General features: G+C 39.7%; 1 protein-coding gene across 1 annotated transcript in view; it reads right to left on the minus strand.

The window, feature by feature from the left end:
• Window positions 1–6936: 6936 nt before the first annotated feature.
• Window positions 6937–20901, minus strand: part of LOC102846141 (aspartate--tRNA ligase, mitochondrial-like) — a 54423-nt gene continuing 40458 nt past the window's right edge. The window contains exons 10-14 of the mRNA XM_006892681.1: window positions 18433–18585; window positions 11303–11521; window positions 10768–10878; window positions 8864–8939; window positions 6937–7151 (exon numbers count right to left, since the gene is read on the minus strand). Of these exons, the coding sequence (XP_006892743.1) occupies window positions 6937–7151; window positions 8864–8939; window positions 10768–10878; window positions 11303–11521; window positions 18433–18585 (774 nt within the window). The remainder of the gene's footprint in view (window positions 7152–8863; window positions 8940–10767; window positions 10879–11302; window positions 11522–18432; window positions 18586–20901) is intronic.

Below are 20901 nucleotides of genomic sequence, written 5' to 3' on the forward strand. Positions count from 1 at the left end.
ATTGTAAGACGACAATCCGGAACAAGAGGTGCATTTTGGGGTGGGCTCTGTGAACTTGGAGAAATGATGAAAGTTACACAAGTGTTCAGGTCTTTTGTTCATAATGTTGCTATGACTTGATGGCACTTGAGTCAGGTGTTCTTTTGTCTTCAGAGTGACGTCTTTATTATTTCCAACTTTAGAGGTCCTATGCAGCAGATCTACCCAGCATAATGTGTCATTTTAGTTTCTTGACTGCTGCTTTTATGGGCATTTGTGTGTGTATCCAAGTAAAATAATTAACAGTTTAGGTCTTTCATGTTTATTGGTCCAGACTCTAGGGAGTTGTGCTTCTGGGAATTCATAGAGACTCTGAGGGAGGTAGATGGACGAAGTTTAGATCTGTGTTTCATAGGACTTCTTGAGTTGAAAAGGACTAGATAATACCGTTTTAATGCTAGTTTTTTATCCTACCATTTTGGTAAACTTAATAGTGTCAATGTTTAAATTTTAGCTGTTTTCTAAATATTTCTTCTATGACTCCTTTGTGAGTAAAGTTTCCAAATACAATAGTTCATTAAATTTCCGATCAATGTGAATATATTCTTAAAAAGGTATCTTAATATTTGCAACATGATAATAGTAACAATATTAATTTTAATGCCTTGTGTTTTTAATTTTTTTATTCATTCACTGTTGCACATTTTCTTCCTTCTTCAGTCTATTCTGCACCTTTTGAGAGAGTCTACACCTCCTGTTCCAGATTGTTGGCATATATATATAAAATACCTAATTATATTTTTTTTGGACCTTTATTTCCTTCATCTTCCCTGCAGTTCCAATGCAGTGTTAATCATCCACTCTCCATATTTTACCCCAAACCTTCCCTGTTAACATGCTGTCAAGTCACCTGCAACTCAGCTCTGAACCCCTTTATTCTGAGCTAACCTTACTGTCTCTGACACACCTACCCCCATTATCCAAGTGCTCTCTCTCCCTCTCCCAAAGCATAATTTCCCTCTCCAAGGACTGGACCCTCCTTGAAACATGCCCAAAGTATGTCAGATGGCTTCAGAATCCTTGCCTCCAAGGAGCAGCCTGGTTTCACCCTCTCTGGGACAAACCTGTTTGTTTTCATAGCAGTCCATGGTATATTCGATACTCTTCACCAGCACCACAAAGACATCTATTCTGTCATCCCTAGTCATTGTTCAGCTTTCTGATGCATATCAGGAAGAATATGGCCTGGATCAAGTGCACATTAGTTTCCAGACATCATTGCTCTTCAGTACACTGGAGATATCCCTGACAGACGATTTTTCCAGTGCAATTAGTCTTGATTTCCTGGCTGCTGTTACCAAGAGTCCTATTTTATAACAGCAGTGTTGGGACAGTATTTGTCCTCTTGTGACTGAGATATTTCACTCCTTATGATATCCTCCAGGCTTGTTTTTCAATGCTACACAATACTCGATTGCGTGAATGTACTAGTTTTTCTAACCATTTGTTGATGGGCACTTGGGTTACTTCCATCTCTTTGCTATTGTAAATTGTGTAGCAATAGACTTGGGTGTGCAAACATCTGTTTTGAGTTGTGACTCTGGTTTCTTTAAGAGTATATTCTCAAAGGTGAAATTGCTGGGTAAAATGGTATTTCTATTTCCAACTTAGTGCTTGTACCACTTTACATTCCCACCAGCAGTGAATAGAGTTCCAGTTTACAACCTCACAACCTTTCCCCCCCCTCCCCCCCAAAGCATTTGTTTGCTGCCCTGTTGAACTTTGCTATTATTATTGGGGTGAAATGATATCTCATAGTTGTTTTGATTATATCTCTTGATAGCTAGGGATTTAGTACTTCATGTGTGTTTGCCATCTGAATGTGCCATCTAAGGTGAACCTCATCCTGTGCCATTTTGCAATTCAGTTTACCTTTTTCTTGTTGAGGTGTTGGAGTAGTCTATAAATTTTAGATAAATGTCTGTGAATGTACTACAATTCCTCAATCCAGTCCAGTTTCCATGTATTTGGGATGGTGAATGATGCTATGAACATTGGGGTACAGATCTCAATTTGTGCCTCAGTTCTCATTTTCTCCGGGTATATTCCAAGCAGTGGAATGCTGAGTCATTAGGAGTTTCTATATTCAGCTTTTTGAGGAAACGCCAAACTGCCTTGTAGAGTAGTGGTACCATTTTAAAATCCTACCAACAGTTATGAGTGTTCCTATCTTGTCACATCCTCTCCAAAATTTATTACTTGCTGTCCTGGTAAATAAACTTTGCCACTGCTACTGGGGTGAGATGCCATCTCATTGTGGTTTTGATTTGTATCTTATTGTTAGTGGTTTTGAGCATTTCTTCATATGTGTGTTGGCCATCATTAATGTCTTTCTCTGTGAAAAGTCTTTCCATGTGTTTTGCCCATTTTGTAATTGGGTTATTAGTCTTCTTGTGGAGGCCCTGTAGTATTCTGTAAACTTTTATGAGATGGTTGCCAAATTGTTTTTTCCAGTCAATAGGTTTTCTTTTTACTGTCAGAAAAACGTTTTGATACACATGAGGATCTTTAGAAGGTCCTGTTGATCCCGTTAAAAACTTCTGGTTGTATTTGTCAGCCCCTTCATGCCATGGGCTAGGCCTTCTGAGCTTGGTCCTACTTTGTCTATTATGATCTTTATGGTTCTGGGCTTTATCTCTAGGTCTCTGATGCACCTTGAGTTGATTTTTGTGAATGGTGAGAGGTGTGGATTCTGCTTTAGCTTTCTGAGGGTAGTAGGCTTTGCCAGCAACATTTGTTGAAGAGGTTGTTTCCCCATTTGATAGGTTTTGTTTCTGTGTCGAGTATCAGTTGACTATCTAGATGGGTTGATTTCTGGGTAGTTACCTGTTTTGGGGGAACTTACAACATAGGAAAATGTAAATTCTCTACAAAGGTTACCCTTGCTGGTTAAGTATTGTTGAATTGAGTATGACTCATCGTGATCTTATGAATCCTCTCCTACCCTATGTCATCATTCCTGATATAGTCAAACCTATTGCTGCCATTACTGTTTACTATTACTACTTGTTGAGGGTCTTCCTTGTTTTCACTGACCCTCTACTTTTCAAAGAATGATGTCCCTTTCCAACAAATAGATCCTCCTAACATGCCCAGAGTATGTGAGACAAAACTTCACCATCCTTGCCTCCAAGGAGCACTCTGGCTGTACTTTCTCCAGGATATATCTATCAGCTCTTTTGGCAGTCCACAGGATATTCACCACTCTCCAACACCACAACTCAAAGGCATAAGTTCCTCTCAGATGCATAGCTAGTGATGGGAAAGACCATGGCCTGGATCAGGTGTGTCTTTTAAACAGACATCATTGCTTCTCAGTCCTTTGGAGAGGTTCCTGAAAACAGACTTTCCCATTGCAGCTATCTTTTGATATCTTAACTGCTGGAACCAAGGGTGTTGATTTTGGATGCCTGTAAGATGAAACTTGACAATACCAATCTTTTTTCCATCGATCATGAAGTTACCAGCCTCATGAAGATTTTTATTTTCTTGAGGTTGAAGTGCATTTCACATTGAAGGCAGTAGCCTTTGATCTGTAGCAAGTGTTTACTCACTTTCAGCAAGTAAGGTGTTGTCCTCCGCATAATGTAGTTTGTTGAAGGCACTTGACTGTGTGGATCATAACAAGTTATGGCTAACCTAGAACACTTAATTGTGCTCATGTGGAACCTATATTTGGATCAGGGAGCAGTAGTCAGAACAGAGCTGGGAAATACTGCATGATTCAGGATCAGGAAAGGTGTGCATCAAGGATGCATCCTGTTACCATGCCTTTTCTATCTATATGCAGAACAGATCATTTGGGAGGAGGAATGTGGCATCAGGATTGCAGTACCTGTGTTATGCAGATGACACAACCTTGTTTGCTGACACTGAGGAGGACATGATGCATTTGTTGCAGTAGGTCAAGGACTGTCATCTTCAATATAGACTGATGCTCAACCTAAAACAGATTCTCACCACTGGGCCAATTGGCAGCTTCATAATAGATGGAGAAGAGATTGAGATTGTTAACAACTTTAGCTTGCTCAGTTCCACAATCAGCACTCTTGGCACCAGAAGTCAGAAGATGAATTGCATTGGGAAAATCTGCATTTAGGGACCTCGTTAGAGTACTGAAGAGCAATGATGTCAGTCTGGAGATTGAGGTGCTCCTGGTACAGGACATGATCTTTGCAATTGCTTGCTATGCATCAGAGAGCTGGGCAATAACTAAGAAGAATCAGTGCCTTTGAGTTGTGCTAAGAGAAGAGTGTTAAATGTACTGTGGACTGTCAAGAGAACAAACAGGTCTGTCCTAGAGACAGTGAAACCAAGCTGCTCCCTGGAGGCAAGGATTTGGAAGTTTCATTTCACATATTTTGGGCATGTTGCTAGGACAGGCTGTTTCACGGAGAGGGACATGATGCTGGGAAGGGTGGAGGGTAGAGAGTTGGCGAAGGAGAGGGAGGCTCTCAACCAGGTGGACTGCTACAATGGGCTCTTTATGTGTCAGGAAGTGTGAGGATGGCACAGGCTAGAACAGGGTTCAGATCTTTTCTTCATAGGGTTGCTATGAATCATACTCGACAGCACCTAACAAAAAGACATAAAGAGTATTTACTATCACCAATAAGGAAAAGCCAGGAGTGGATCTCATTCTTTGGATCCAGAGTCCTTGTGCTTAGGAACCTCCTAGACCCAGGGGAATATGGATGCAAAGACGTGGACCCACAGATGATGGAGAAAAGGATCTTCCTCTAGAGCCTTTTAGAGCTAGCATCCTGAATTTGGATTCTAAACTTTAGTATTCTAAACTCCTAATCTTTAGTATTCTAAATAGTGAAACAATAAATTTGTTAAAGTCATCTTGTGGTATTTTTGTTACAGCAAACAGATTTGTCCTGGAAAGGGTTAAACCAGGTGGCTCCTTGGAGGCAAGGATTCTGAGACTCTGTCTATCATACTTTGGACATGTTGTGAGGAGAGACTGGTCCTTGGAGAAGCACATCATGCTTGGGAGGGTGGAGGGACAGCGCAGGAGGGGAAGGCCCTCTATGAGGTGGATTGATTCAGTGACTGGGATAATCGGGATGGGAGTGTCAGACAGTGCGATTGGCACAGGACAGAACAGAGTTTAGGGCTGTTGTACACAGGGTCGCTATGAGTCACAAGCGACTCGATGGCACATAACAACAACAGACATCAAAGACAAGCATCAGGGAGCTCTGGTGGCCTAGTGGCTGCACTGCAATCCCAGAGGTACGCAGTTCAAGTCCACTAGATGCTCTGCTGGAGAAGGAGGGACAGTCTCCTCCTGCACCAGTCTGATCCAGTTTAACAGTACACACACAAAAAATAATAAATTTTTTTTTAAAAAAAAGACAAGCATCATAAATCTAAGGTGTGGCTGTAAAGTGGACTATTCTCAAACAGAGATCATAGTATTGTATTGCCTAGATCATGGATTCAGTGAAAAGAGGCATCAATCTAAAACTGAATCTTAATGTTTTTAAGTCAAAGAAAATCAAGGCAACAGTGAAGACCATGTAGGAAAAACCATCACAAATTCATACCTTGTTCCCATTTTATAATAGTTAATCATAAGCTTTTAGGTGTGTTACTAAAATTCACTTACAATACATTTACATGCTCATTTTTATAGAATGGGCATTCTACGGTGGGGGGTGTTTGCCAGTCTGTCTCCCAGTAATGAACCTGCATGCTCATTATTGTATAATGGATATAATGGGCATTCTTTTGGGGGTATTTTAGCTATCTACCAATAAAAAGCAAAACATTTTAAAATATAAATGTTTAAAAGGAAAGGACAAGGGAGCTCTGGTGACCTAGTGGCAAGACGCTGCACTGCAATCCCAGAGGTACACGGTTCAAATCCACCAGATGCTCTGCTGGAGAAGGAAGGGGCAGTCTCCTCCTGTACCAGTCAGATCTGATTTGACGGTACACGTAAAAATAATACAATAAAAATTTTAAAAAAAAGAAAGGACAGAAGTTATATAGGTGTCCACGACTTTTCTTTCACAAGGTCTCTGAGTCACCTATGACTCAATGGCACTTAACAACAACAACAATAATAATATGTGAGTTTGATATATGGTCAATTAGTATTTTAAATTATAACTGGTACTATTCAGGGATGATCATCTTTAAAAGTAGAAATACAAACCACTGCTTCATAAATTTACGAATTGGTTTTCTTTTACTACTTGCATATATCGGTCTTGTTTGATCTTAACATATAGATAGATATATTTTTACCTCCTTTCTAGAGATAATATTATTTACATTTGGGTTATACTTTATCAAAGCGTTTCATTCATCTTATCTCCCACATACACTGTCTTCTCTGATTTTGACAACTTTCATCTGAGGTAGCCAGGACAAATATTGTTCAAATTCTACGTAAAACAAGGAGGGAGGCTCAAAGAGACTTATGTGACTTGCTCAGGGTGAAAGATGTGACTCAGTGATTTTTACCCCCTCCAATTATATGATGTTTCTCCAGTTGACAGGTGAAGTGGCACTATATTAGTATAATTCTCTACAAGATTGGTTGAATGGCCTCTTAATCAACTGACCAGTCAAGCATTTTTCCACATTTCACACATGATTTGATTACTTCTAAGTGAACAATCTCCCAAGTACATGATTAGAACACTAATTTATCACTTCAATAAAGACACATTTTTCAAACTTCCCTTTTTACAAAAATTAAAAAAGTCCAAAACTCTAATGTTGTATACGAATCAAGTTAAAACGGAGTATCTTCTGTTCTTCATTGTAGTGAAGAATGTTGTCTGGATTCCTTCCACCTGGAAACCAGATTGTCAAATCTGTGGCAGAAGTCCAGATTCAGTTTTAGCCCTGGGGAAGCAGAGGACAAAACTCAAAAGCTCAGCTTTCTGAGTGGGGTGACTGAGTCAATGAGCTCTTTTCTGCCTCTGAGTCTGTTGGCCCGAAGACGTGGATATGATAGGGCTTCAGTTCCTCAGGAGGGATATAATCTGGGGCATTGCTCATGAGGTCATGTCCCCGGAATGATTTCGGGAAGGCTATGACATCTCTGATGCTTGCAGCTCCAGTGACAAGACAGATCAGTCTGTCTAACCCTGTAAGCGAAATGCAAAGTTAACAGTGAAAAGTGAATGCAGGTTGAGAGTTTTGTGAAGGTATAGAAAACATTTAAATAAGGCCTTATTAAACAAGTATACTATAACAGGGGTTTGATTAAAAACTGAATTGATTTCATTAACTATTTGGAATTGATATAAAATGTATACAAATGATCGAATGAAAACCATTTAAAAAACATGCAGAATTTTGAGTTTGTCTGCTATATCTCACTCTGTGCTGTGATACATATATAAATATGTTTCTAGTCATAATCTTTGTAACTTTTGCCATATGACTGGATGGGGCCATGTAAGTAAGGTTCCTAGAATGCTAATGCAGGGACTGTTCAGTCTTGTCATCCTGCTAGGCTTAAATGAAACGAGCCCACAGGTGGAAAAGGAGGATCTCACTCCAATCAAGAAAGAACCAGAGAGGGCAGCACATCCTCTGTATGAAGCAGAGAGGCAGAGCTGTGGCATTGGAGAGATAAAGCAAGATTGAAAGACAGGGAGAATAAGAAGCAACAGCAAAGGTAGTAGCAGTGGTGGCAGCAGAGGTAACACAAAACCAGAGACTATTGTGAGAATTCAGTCTATGGAGCACAAAAGCTGAGTAACTGGTGATGCTTTTGAACACTTGCCAGGCTTATGGACCCACAGAACCAGAGCCAAGTCTAGAGCTTGGGTTCAGGCTTACTGGCAGAATTGGAATGGGACATAATTAGCAGAACTAAAAGAGCTGTACAACACTTGTCCCAGCAGTCAAAGGTCAAGGGTCAGAAACAGGCTTGGCTTTCTGCACTCCTAATAAGAAGCTGGACTCAGTGAAGAATTATATCTGACCCTGTTAACTTCTCTACTAAGCCTCATAATTGTGAATGTTGTCTGAGTTTTGCAGTGGCCACTGCAATGAGTTACCAAGCCCAACAGAGAAGCAATGACTGTCACAGGAGGGAGAGCTGAAGGGACACCTTGTTGGAAGATGTGGCTCATGGGAGGCATGCCTGACCTCACTGGAATCAGCTTTGTGCTTTTTGATGGAGATTCTGTTCCCTTGTGAACTTAGTGGAGGTCAGACACCCCCATCTCCATGCTGCCACACTGTTATTACTAGGATTAATATACACATTCTACTAGGATTGATGATTCTAACAATTAATGAGCCTTTAGTAAGGGATTTATTAAGCCCTTGCTGAGGGCCTATAGCCTGAGTCTCCTAGAATTTCTCACACTCTTATTTGCTGAAAAAAGGGAGCAACCACAGAAATCACAACACTGAAGCATGTCATACAAGCAATGTGTCTCAACTATGAATATGTCTGTGAACTCACAGAGATAGAACAACACTAGCTTAACACATTGGTATTGTTCTTTAAAAAAAAATCGAGTCTAGGGAGCTCTGCTGGCCTAGTGGCAAGAAGCTGCACTGCAATCCCAGAGGTACGGCAGTTCAAATACACGAGGTGCTCTGTTGGAGAAGGAGGGGCAATCTCCTCCTATACCAGTCAGATCCTATTTGACAGTACACACACAAAAAATAATTTAAAAAATTTTAAAAATTGAATCTAATGAACTTATTGGTTGGTTTATCATTATAACTGGTAAAATGTTTATCACTGGAATTAAAACTCTCCCCTAAATGGTGAATCCACACGTGAGACATGGTGCTATGGAATAAAATTTAGCTTATAAAGGAAAAGACTGCTTACCCAAGGCAATGCCTCCATGAGGAGGTGCTCCATAATCTAAAGCTTGGAGGAGATGGGAGAGCAATTTCACATCTTCCTAAAATTCCAAAAAGTATCTCAGTTTAAATATATAGTGAAGTGTCATACAAAGTTCAACTAAAATAAACATTAAGAAATTTAAAGTTTAACTACAAACAAATATATAAATGAATGTAACACATAGAATATGCCCATTATTCATACAATATGCTATCGTATAGATTCCTTCTCTTTTTAAAATCTCAATTATCCCATTTCCATCATTAAAATTTTACTCCAGAGCCTGGGGTAGGGGGGAAGGTAAAATTGTACCTATTAAGTGATAACTGCTCTTTCTTTCTCAATCATTATCAATGTTTTCAGTCCTTTTTCACAGGTTACGAATTGGGCTAGGAAGTCATACTGCTTGGATTGGAATTCTGGCTTGGCTTCGTTCTGTGTTCTGTGATTCCATTCCCATCCCAAAGAAGGGTGACCCAACAGAGTATGGAAACTATAGAACAATCTCATTAATTTCACATGCAGCAAGATTCTACGGAAGATTATCCAGATGACTGGAACAGCACATCAGCAGAGAACTGCCAGAAGTCCAGGCTGGGTTTAGAAGGGGTCGTGGTACTAGGGATATTGAAGCTAGTGTTAGATGGATCTTGGCTGAAAGCAGGGAATACCAGAGGAATGTATATCTGTGTTTCATTGACTATGCAAAGGCATTTGACTGTGTGGATCATAACAAACTGTGGCTGACTCTGAGAAGAATGGGAATCCCAGAACACCTGATCGTGCTAATGAAAAACCTATACTTGGACCAAGAGGCAGTCTTCAGAATAGAGCAAGGAAACACGGCATGGTTCAAAATTGGGAAGGGCGTGCGCCAGGAATGTGTCCTGTCTCCATGCCTTTTCAACCTGTATGCAGAACAGATTATCCAGGAGGCTGGGCTCTAAGAGGAGGAATGTGGGGTCAAGATTGGTGGAAGATCTAGGAATAATCTGTGATATGCAGATGGCACAACCCTGCTTGAGGAAAATGAGGAGGACCTGAAGCACTTGCTACAGAGGGTCAAGGACTGTAGCCTCCAATATGGATTGAGGCTCAATGTCAAGAAGACAAAGATTCTCACCACTGGGCCAACTGGCAGCATCAGGATGAATGGTGAAGAGATTGAAATTGTTCACAGCTTTAGTTTGCTTGGCTCCACAGTCAACACTCTCAGCACCAGTAGCCAGGAAATTGCTGTTAGGGACCTCTCCAAAGTACTGAAGAGCAATGGTGTCTCTCTAGAGACTAAGGCGCGTCTGATATAGGCCATGGTCTTTGCAATCACTGTTATGTCATCCTGGAAAGGGTCAAACTGGGCGGCTCCTTGGAGGCAAGGATTCTGAGGCTCTGTTTAACATACTCTGGACATGTAAGGAGGGACTGGTCCTTGGAGAAGGACATCATGCTTGGTGGGGTGGAAGGACAGCGCAGAGGGGAAGGCCCTCTATGAGGTGGATTGATTCAGTGACTGGGGCAATTGGGATAGGTGTATTGGAGATGGTGCAATTGACACAGGACAGAGTGGAGTTTAGGGCTGTTGTATGAGTTATGAGTCGCAAGCGACTCGATGGCACATAACAACAACAACAACAACAACAACAACAACAACCACTTACCTCATAATGTAATTGCAAGATTAAGTGATTGTATATTTATAAAATTCTTATAACAGTGTATATCAGCACTCAAAAACAGCTGTTATTTGCTTGTCAAAGTCTTATACTAACCATAGAAAAATAATTCAGTGATATTCTATGCCCAGTGAATAATCCATTCACAACATATGTTTAACAAAACTTATAAATAAATAAGGGGGGTGGAAAGGGCAGATTAGATGATGTTACCTTTAATATTGTTGCTAGGATGTAACTCTGTAGTTTGGCATCGTGGATTCGGATAGAACCACCTCCTATCTCACTGCCATTTAAAACCAAGTCATAGTGTTGACTACGGACCTAGAAGAGTCATATGTTAGTTTTCATGCTAGAAAACATTTTGTTTTTCTGCTCTACAGATTAAAGCTACTGTTTCTGAGATATATTAATGATTGGTTCAAACATAACAATTTCTATTGGGTCAGACTATGAAATCTGAGGCTCTTTGCCTCTGTTGTTGTTGTAGGTGCCACTGAGTTGCCTGCAACTCATAGCAACCCTCTGTACGATAGCTCTGAACCTTGTCCTATCCCGAGCCAGACTCATTGGCTCTGATATACCTAATCCCATTGCCCCAGTTACTGTATCAATCCATCTCATCCAGGGTCCTCCTCTCCTGTGCTGTCCCTCCATGCTTCCACGCATGATGTTCTTCTCCAAGGACTGGTCCCTTCTTTGCCTTTATTTACATATTTTCTTTTATTTGAACATACAGATAAGCTACCTTTTCAGGCTCAGTGTATAGGAGGTCGATGTCACTGGGGTGGGGAGCAGTAAAAGGGTGGTGGGCTGACTCCAGTTCTCCAGGATTTTCCTCCTTGGGAAGGAAGAGTGGGAAATCCACCACCCACAGAAAAGAGAACAGAGCTGGATCACGGAGAACTACTCCTTTGGCTTCTAGAAGGTCAGCACATTCTAGCCGTAATTTTCCCAATAAAGAACACTGAAAATAGAAGAAACAAACATTTAATTAATTGCTGTGACAAAGTTGTTATTAGATGCCATTGAATTATGACTCCTAGTGACCAAAATCCTGTCCTATTCTGTGCCATCCTCATTATCTCTGACACATTTGAGCTCATTGCTGCAGTAATCATGTCAATTCATCTTGGGAGTCTTCCTCTCTTTCATTGACTCTCAACCTTTCCAAGCATATCTTAGGTACATGAAATGTAGGGTATTAACTTGAAATGGCCATTCTAATCATGTATGGTCTTCTAACTCCTATACAGTGATTGGGTGGGACTTGGAGATAGTGTGACCAGGGTGCTCCTTAGAGGCTAGGATAGTGAAAATTCATCTTACATATTTTGAGAATGTCAGGAGAGGCCAGTCCTTGGAAAAAGACACCATGCTGGGAAAGGTGGAGGGTCAGAGAAGGAGAGGAAAACCCTCAAGAAGATGGACTGACATAGTGACTGGGCTTGACCAGTGGACTTGAGCATTCCAAAGGTAGTGAGGATGGCACAGGATAGGGCAAGATTCAGATCTGTTGTTCATAGGAATGCTATGGCTTGAAGTAGACTCAATGGCACATAATACAACAACATGTAAATAAGGTGCATATTGCCCATAAAAGGGATTGGATAGTTTGCTGACAATCCAAATAAAGGCCATGAAATCTTCATGGGAGTGGCACTATGCAAATGGCATGTATGGAACCCAAACAAGAGGGTTCAGGTTTTGCCATCCCAGTAGGCTTAAGAAGAGCCAATTCCAAAGCTGAAGAGGACCTCATTACAAAAAAAGAAAGAAAGCTGGAAGTGGAACATGTCCTTTGGACCTGGGATCTCTGTGTTAAGAACCTCCTAGACCTGTAGATACAGAGCTATGACACTGGAGATGGTATAAGATACTGACAAGTAGCAGCAGTAGAACCAGGAGAACAGTGTGAGACAGTGTAGTATGCTAATCCACAGAGAAGATGGAAAGCCTTTGGCAGTAGGCTTCCTGGCTGAGTGGAGTGCCTGTACGAAATAATTAGCAAAGCTAAAAAGCTTTGTAACACTTCTGTGAGCAGAGCAGAGGCCAGGCCTGTTTTGGACCAAGGGTTAAAGAGAGAGGAGGCTTAAATTAATGAGGCTGAGAGGAGGCCTGTCCTTAGGTGGCTGAGAAGAGACCAGCATGGTCAAGTTCTGTACTGCAGAAGGAAGACTTTGCCTGTAAAACTTTTCCTGACCTTGATTTCAAGTTGCATCCTGCTACTTGACAGATAAACCTAATTAACTATATGGTGAGTTCTGTGTGACGACTGCAGTGAATTATCAAACCCTGAAAATGTGTAGAGAGTGCCAGTAGAGGGACAGGTGACGTCAGAATTGATTTAAGAAAGGAGAATTGGTCTGAGAAAAGTTGGCCAGAGGAGGTTTATCTGACTTTCCCTTCAGAGCCAATGGTGATCTTGATTCTCTCTCTCCCTACTTGTGAAGTTAGACGAAGAGGTCAAGTGACACCTCCAACTGTAATTTTTACAGCACCAAATGCTTGGGTTATACAATTAGATCATTCTCTGATAAAGAAGTAGCAAAAGTAGAGGTAGCTTTTATTTCCCATTCTGTAGACAAAGATCTGCGATGATCTGAGTACAACATAGTTGAGTATGACTGTGAATCTGATAACAAAGTGATAAAGAACACAGGTGTCAGAGATTGGTAGACCTGGGTTTGAATCTCTTTGTATTTTCTAATATTTCTGTACCTTTAATATTTCTGTACCTTTATAAGGCTTTGCATTTCCCCCCATAGTAAAATGGGGATAATAATGATCTATTCCAAAAGATTGTTGCGAACAATAAATAAGGAATGTATCTTAGTTATCACCAGTTATCTGGTGCTGCTCTAACAGGAATAACACAAGTGGGTGGTTTAAACAGAAATTTCTAGAAGTCTGAATTTAGGATTTTTACTTTAGTAAGGATGGCAGTTTAAAGACCAAGATATGCCTGTTGTCAAAGAATGTAGAGTCAGGAGGAGTCAGTCCTTGGAAAAAGACATCATGCTGGAAGGGTGGAAAGTCAGAGAAGACCCTCAACAAGTTGGACTGACATAGAAACTATAACAGTGGGCTCAAGCATATAGGAGACTGTAAGGATGGCACAGGATAGGGCAAGGTTTAGATCTGATGTTTGTGAAGTCACTATGAGTTGTAGTCAACTTGATGACACCCAACAACAACAATGACCTCCAGGGGAAGGCTTTCTCTTCCTGTTGGCTCTACGGAAAGGGCCCTTGTCCCTAGAGGTTTCTATTCCTTAGCTCATTCATCATCTTCTTGGGCATGACATCTATCTCTCTTATCTCTGTTCATGTTTCTGTCCTATTTTGTCTTTATATCTCAAAGGTAGTTGGTTTAAGACACCCTCTACCCCTCCAAAGTGCTAAAGAGTAAGAAAGTCAGTTTAAGACAAAGATGTACCTGATTCAAGCCATGTCTTTCTCAACTACTTCCTATAACACGTGAAAGCTGGACAATGAGTATGGATGGCAGAGGAAAGTCAAAGCCTTTAAGTTGTGGTGTTGGATATTATTCATGTTGTTATTGCCGAGTATCCCAACTGTCAAAAGAACAAACAAATCTATCCTGGAGGAAAAGCAATCAGGCTGCTCCTTAGAGGCAACTCTGGTAAGACTTTACCTCATATACTTTGGAAATGTTGTCATAGTCCTTGAAAAAAGACATCACACTGAGAAAGGTGGAGGATCCACAAAAGAAAGGAAGATTCCTGACAAGATGGATTGACACAGTGACTATGACAATGGGGCCGAGTATATAAAAAATGGTGTTTGGTGTATAATTAATGGTCAATAAATGCTGGCAATTATTAGCGAAGTAGTATGGACTAGAGGTTAACCTAAGAGTGCGAATAATGGAACCAGTCTTTGTGGGTTAGGAACCTGGCTTCACTATTTCCTAGGTGTGAAGAAGATTCTTTTCAACCTCTGTGCCTCAATTATTTTTTCTTTCAATTTTAATTTCTGCACCTAAATTTTCTTATTTATTTAATTAAAATATGGAACTCTTCATGAATTTGTGTGTCCTCCTTGCACCAGGGTTGTGCTAATCTTCTCTGTATTATTCCAACTTTTTTCATTTTTTTTATTAATTTTAATGAAAGTTTACAGAGACTTTGGATTTCTACTCATTCATTGTTGCACTTTTCTCCCTGCCCAGCCTCCCCCCTAGTTCGCTCTTCTCTTTGAAAAGTAAAAGAAAAATTCTTTCATTGTTATACAATCCCTCCCCTCAAGTCCACTCCACTGTTCAGCCTTAGTTCTGACTCCTGTCATGACAATAATACCTAATCATATATCCCTTTTAAACAGTTCTCTCCCTCATCTGTTTCAATGCAGTATACATAATTTATCCCATCTTTCTTAGTCTCCCCCCCAAACCCGGTGTCAGTCCTGTTTTACATCAGTGGCACTATGCAGTATTTGTCCTTTTGAGACTGAGACATTTCACTCAGCATAATGCCCCCCAGGATCACCCATTTTGAATAATATTTCATGAGTTCCTTGTTTTTCAATGCAGCGTAGTATTCCATTGTATGAATATACCACAGCTTCTCTATCCATTTATTGGTTGATGGGCACTTAGGTTGTTTCTAACTCCTTGCTATTGTGAACAAAGCGTTGATAAACATGGGTGTGCATATATCTGCTTGGGTGGTGATTATGGTTTCTTTGGGGTATATTACCAGTAGTGGAACTGTTGGGTCAAAAGGTATTTCTATTTGCAACTTTTTGAGAAAGCGCCATACTGCCTTCCATAGTGGTTGCACCTATTTACATTCCCACCAACAGTGAATAAGGGTTCCAGTTTCTCCACAACCTCGCCAGCATTAGTTGTTTGATGTTCTGTTAAATTTTGCTCTTCTTACTGGGGTGAGATGATATCTCATAGTTGTTTTGTGTATTATTCCAACTTTAGTACATGTACTGCCAAAGCAAGCACTAATTTTCTTATCTTTAACACTACAACAGTATCGGGATGTCTCACATAGGGTTGGCATCAGGATTAAATAAGCAAATGCGTACAGAATGCTTAGAGCTGTGCTGGGCAATAGGGAACATTGTGATATATATTACTTCTCTGAGAAAGGGCAGGAAAAAGAAATGTGCCTGAAGACATGGACAGGATCTCACTCTGTGGTTCATTCTAACTTACATTTAAATATTTATACAGAGAACTTATACTGTAACATGTTATTGTTAAGTGTCATGAGTTAAGCACAACTCATAGCAACCCTATGAACAAAAGACCTAAACTTTGGTCTATAACTATTGTCGTTTCTCTAAGTTCATAGAATTTCCAGAGGCATGTTGTTTATGAAGTGTATGCCACTCCTGCTCTGAACATTTTCTTAATCTTGGAACTCCACCAAACATTGTCCACCATGGGTAACCATTAAGGCATTTGACACACCAGTGCCACAGTGTTTAGCATCATAGCAACCCCAAGTTACCTCAATACAACCTAATGACAGACCACTGCTCTACCACTTAGAAGAATGTTCATTCCAAACACATTAACACCAGGCCTGCAGACATCAACAAACTTTTAAATACACAGGCCCACCCAGCAGGTTCTGATTGGCTCTAAACATGAGGCACATTGTTAGCCAAATCCAGCAAATATAATCAGCTTACACCAGGTTATGAACGAAATAAAACAAACAGTCCACACCCAACCCTCAACCAAAATAAGAAGAACCCACCTTTCAAAATCCAACCACTTCACAAATGAGCCTTACTGTTGTTTTTGTTAGTGTCAAGTTGCCTGTGAACAACCATTGGGACCCTCTGTACAGCAGCTCTGAACCCTGCCCTGTCCTGGGCCAGTCTTGCTAATTCTGACACACCAACCTGCATTGCCCAAGTCACTGTATCAATCTATCTCATCTGGGGTCTTCCTCTCCTGTACTGTTCCTCTTCCCTTCCAAAAATGATGTCCTTCTCCAAGCACCTGTCTCTCCTGGCCCCATGAGAGACAGGTCTAACCAAAGTATGTATCTCACCAAAGTATGTGAGATAGAGCTTCAAAATCCTAAGCCTCCAAGGAGAGAATTGGTTTCACCCTCCCCAAGACATACCTATTGTTTTCTTGGTGGTCTATGGTATGTTCAAGACTCTTCTCTAGCACTACAAGTCAAAGGCATCAATTCCTCTTCGGTCATTCTTAGTCATTGTCCAGCTCTCTGATGCATAGCAAGTAATTACGAAGACCATGGCCTGATCAGGCGTACCTTAGTCTCTAGACTGACGTTGTTTTTCAGTACTCTGGAGAGGTCCCTGATATAGTACTCTTCATAAACTTAGTTTCTAGCTTTCTTTCAAGGCAAGTCCAGTGGTAATTAGGGCCACAATGTCCTGAGAAGAACATCAGCACTTTTGGTTCATCTCAGAGGAAAGTCTAACATTCTATGCAGCAGGACTTTTATTCTCCCCTACACTTACATAAAACAAATTTCAAGATATTTCTTAAGAAATGTATTCATATGCAACACTGAATGAATGGAAATCCAAAATCTCTGTAAATGTTCATTAAAATTAACAAACTAAAAAAAGAAATGTATCCATAATAAAAGAGAAAGGAAAAGACATTTATCATTGATGCTAAACTCTAAAAACTTCTTTGGGAAGAAATAATGATAAATAAATAGTAAAAACAGATTTTGAAGAATGGCTTTGATAAAATAATAGACACCTTATAAAGAAACCATTTTATATGGAAGAGCAAGAATGAATTGATACCCTCCAGCATATTTTCACAATTCCTGTATGACTTTTGTATCATGTTATTGTTGTTGTTAGGTGCCATTGAGCCGAGTGTGTCTCATAGTGATCCTATAAACAAAAGATCTGAACCCTGCTCTGTCCTGAACCATCCTCACACTTCTTGACACACAAGAGCCCATTGCAGTAGTCACCATGTCAATCCCCCTGGTTCAGGGTCTTCCCTCCTTTGCGGACCCTCATACTTTTGTATATTTTACAATGATCTCCAAGCTAATTTCTATCTTCCACATATCTCTGAAAAATGGTGACTTTTGCTGCTGCTCTTGAGGAAAACAGGTCCATCTGGACCAAGGTGGATGAGGGGTATCTACCAGTCCAGCAACACTCCAACACTCTGATCTGACTTTCTTCATATCAAAGTTACAAAATGAGAATGTTTTTCACTGTTACACAATTACTACCAACATATCTGTAAGGGAGGAACTTTATAGATGGAGTCAAATACAAGCTAGTTGCTGAGGGAAAAAAACCAAAAAACCCTAAACAACCAAATCTGCTATCGTGTTGATACCAATTCTGAAGGACCGAGTACTGTTGTCCACAGGACTTTGAAGGCTGTGAACCTTGATAGAAAAAGACTGTCTCATCTTTCTTTTGCGGCACAATTTCCACATCCAAATCACTGGCCTTTCGGTTAAAAAGCCATATTCTTTAACCACTGGGCCACACGTTCTCTAATTATGAACTTCCTGATGACATTTTTTTAGTGTTTTATAAAGTAATGAAAGACAAGATATTTCTCTATAAAACCTCACTTAACAATAACTCCATTCTGACTAGGATGCCATCAGGCAAACTGTGAAGGGCCTTGTCGCCAAGGCCTACGGGGTCGTGGGGTGTGGGTTTTGCACATTCCTGAGAGTCATGGCAAAGTTGTTCAACGATGTATTGAGAAGTGCAGTAAATACATGTTTTGAGAAAAATGAAAAGAAAAAAAAAGAAAGAATAACTCCATTTTATAAAAAGAAGAGTTAATTTCAAATATGTACCATATGTATAGGAGAAATAGTATTATTCAGCATTAATAGCACAAGACACTTTTAAGGATTTTTCTCACCGTTTTCTTGTGCTCTCCGGCAGTTAGCAGAACCACTTCTTCTCCATGGATCTCTAATAATCTGATCAGTTCCATTTTTTGTTCCTCTATTATGGATTTAGCAACTGGAGAATTCCAGTTTTGATTGGCTTTCAGGAATACAGGTAAGACTTCCTATGATAAAGAAAAAGACATTTACCTTTTTCTCCCTGTCTCCACTTTATTTTTATATTGGCTTGCATACAAAATTCGCATACATTGTGTATCATTCATGTGTACTGTATTGTACACATTCCTATGTTCACATTGTGTTTCAAATGATAACTCATGTATACTGGGCTTTATAATTATTTATCTCTTTAAAAAAGGTAAGTTTTGATTTCTTTTTCTCACAGAAGTAGTATGAAAATTTCTCGTTCCCAATACAAGAGAATAATATATATGAAATTATCCTGCTCCTTCACTGTTATTGTCACTTGGTGCTGTTAAGTCGACTTTAAGTAATAGCAACTTTGTGAACAACAGATCAAGACTTTGCCCTGTTTTTTGCTGTCTTCATGATCTTAACCACGCTTCGGGAAGTCAATTGTGGCAGTCACTGACAATTCACCTTGCAGATTACCTTCTCTCTTTTGCTGGCCTTCTGTTTTTCTAAGCCTGCTCATTAACCAGGCTTCTTCAAAATAATATTAAAGAAATTTCAAAAGTCATCTCATCACAATGGGGGGGGGGAAATGAAAATGGGAAGTGGACAGCTGTATCAGCAAGTAAAAAATGCCCACAAATTTTTGGCAGACTACAAGCATATGGAATAGAAATGATCAAAAAAGCAAAATGAAGGCTGTTCTGGCCTAGGAAAAAAATGGAAAGAACAGATTTTGCATTGCAGAATCCTGCAGAGAATTAGGATTCTTAAGAACCCTGGTTACCGGGGAAACAGCTAATAGCTTTGGTGTAAAAACTAAACTAAACCTACCAAGAGTCAAAATGCCAGTGACCAAGTGGTCATGTTAGGCAGCTTTTAAAGCCTTTTCCTTAAATGCAGATAACTGGCAATCACTACACATTGAAGAAAGAATCCAACATTTAAAAAGAGGTCAAGAGAGTACAAAAATAATCACCGAACACAGATAATTTTTAGAGAACAGATGAAAACTTGCATCTTGACATACATTAAAAAGATTAAATATATCAGTAAAACAAGAATGAAACACAATGAATAAAAACAAGACAAGGCTACTGAGACATTTTAAAAAAAGACATATTCATCAGGAAAGTTAGGCTTCCTGAAACGTAGAACTAAAGGCCAGAAAAAACCTCAACAAGAACTAAATAGAAAAATAGACATACAAATGACATAAGGGAGGTACAGAATACAGCCAAAAGAAATTCTAAAAAGAGAAATGACACAAAAATTGTCAGATAAAATACTTTCATAAGCCTTCATATTAAAAAAGCCCATCAAGTACCCAACAAGCAGACAATTAATACTAGACACATTGTAAAATTTCAAAACATCAAGAATCAAGAAGCTGAAAGCTTCCAAAAAGAAAAGATCTGATCTCTTATCAAGGGATAATTTCACTTTAACTTCAGACTTTGCATTAGTAACAATTTATGGAAAAAGAAAAATCTAATGATCAAAGGCTGGATGCTCTCCAACAACATAGCTGTTACAGGTTGAACTATGTCCCTCCCGAAAATATATTTTAAAATATGGATAACCATTTGGAAATTAGTACTTTGTTGCATTAAGAAAGCACTTTTTAAAAAAATTTTATTATTTTGTGTGTGTGTACCGTCAAACTGGATCTGACTGGTACAGGAGGAGATGGCCCCTCCTTCTCCGGCAGAGCATCTGGTGGATTCGAACCACATATCTCTGGGATTGCAGTACAGCTTCTTGCCACTAGGCCACCAGAGCTCCCCTAAGAAAGCATTTTTGTTAGTTGCTTTACAGTAGACTATGACTCATAGCAACCCTATGAACAACAGGTCTGAATCCTCTCCTCCTGGTATAGAGCATATCTTAGGTAAATTTCTTTTGAGATATAAAAGAGATTAGGAAAATATCACAGAGACTTGGGGAGAAGGACGTCAAGTCACATGAACATCAGCTAGGAATCAAAGATCATAACATACAAGGACTTTACTCCAGAGCCAACTGAGAAAGTCTTCTCTTAAGAATTGGCACCTTGAATTTGGACTTCCAGCCTCTGAAACTGTGAGAAAATAAATTTCTGCTTGTTAACGTCACCCTACTTACAGTATTTCTGTTATAGCAGCACTAGGTAACTAAGACTGGGCCATTATCATATTTAAACTGATTTAAATTTAAACTAATTACAACTAAGTAAAAGAAAAAAATTCAGTTCTTCAGTTATACTAGTTTTGTACATAGGGTTTTCAGAGGCCTGCTATTTCAGAAGTGGATGGCCAATCCTTCTTCCTAGTCTGTCTCAATGTGAATGTTCAGATTTAGAGAAGTCT

Source organism: Elephantulus edwardii, unplaced genomic scaffold (assembly GCF_000299155.1).
Source record: "Elephantulus edwardii isolate Elephantulus edwardi_28Jun2011 unplaced genomic scaffold, EleEdw1.0 scaffold00117, whole genome shotgun sequence".
In the NCBI taxonomy this organism is placed as follows: domain Eukaryota; kingdom Metazoa; phylum Chordata; class Mammalia; order Macroscelidea; family Macroscelididae; genus Elephantulus; species Elephantulus edwardii.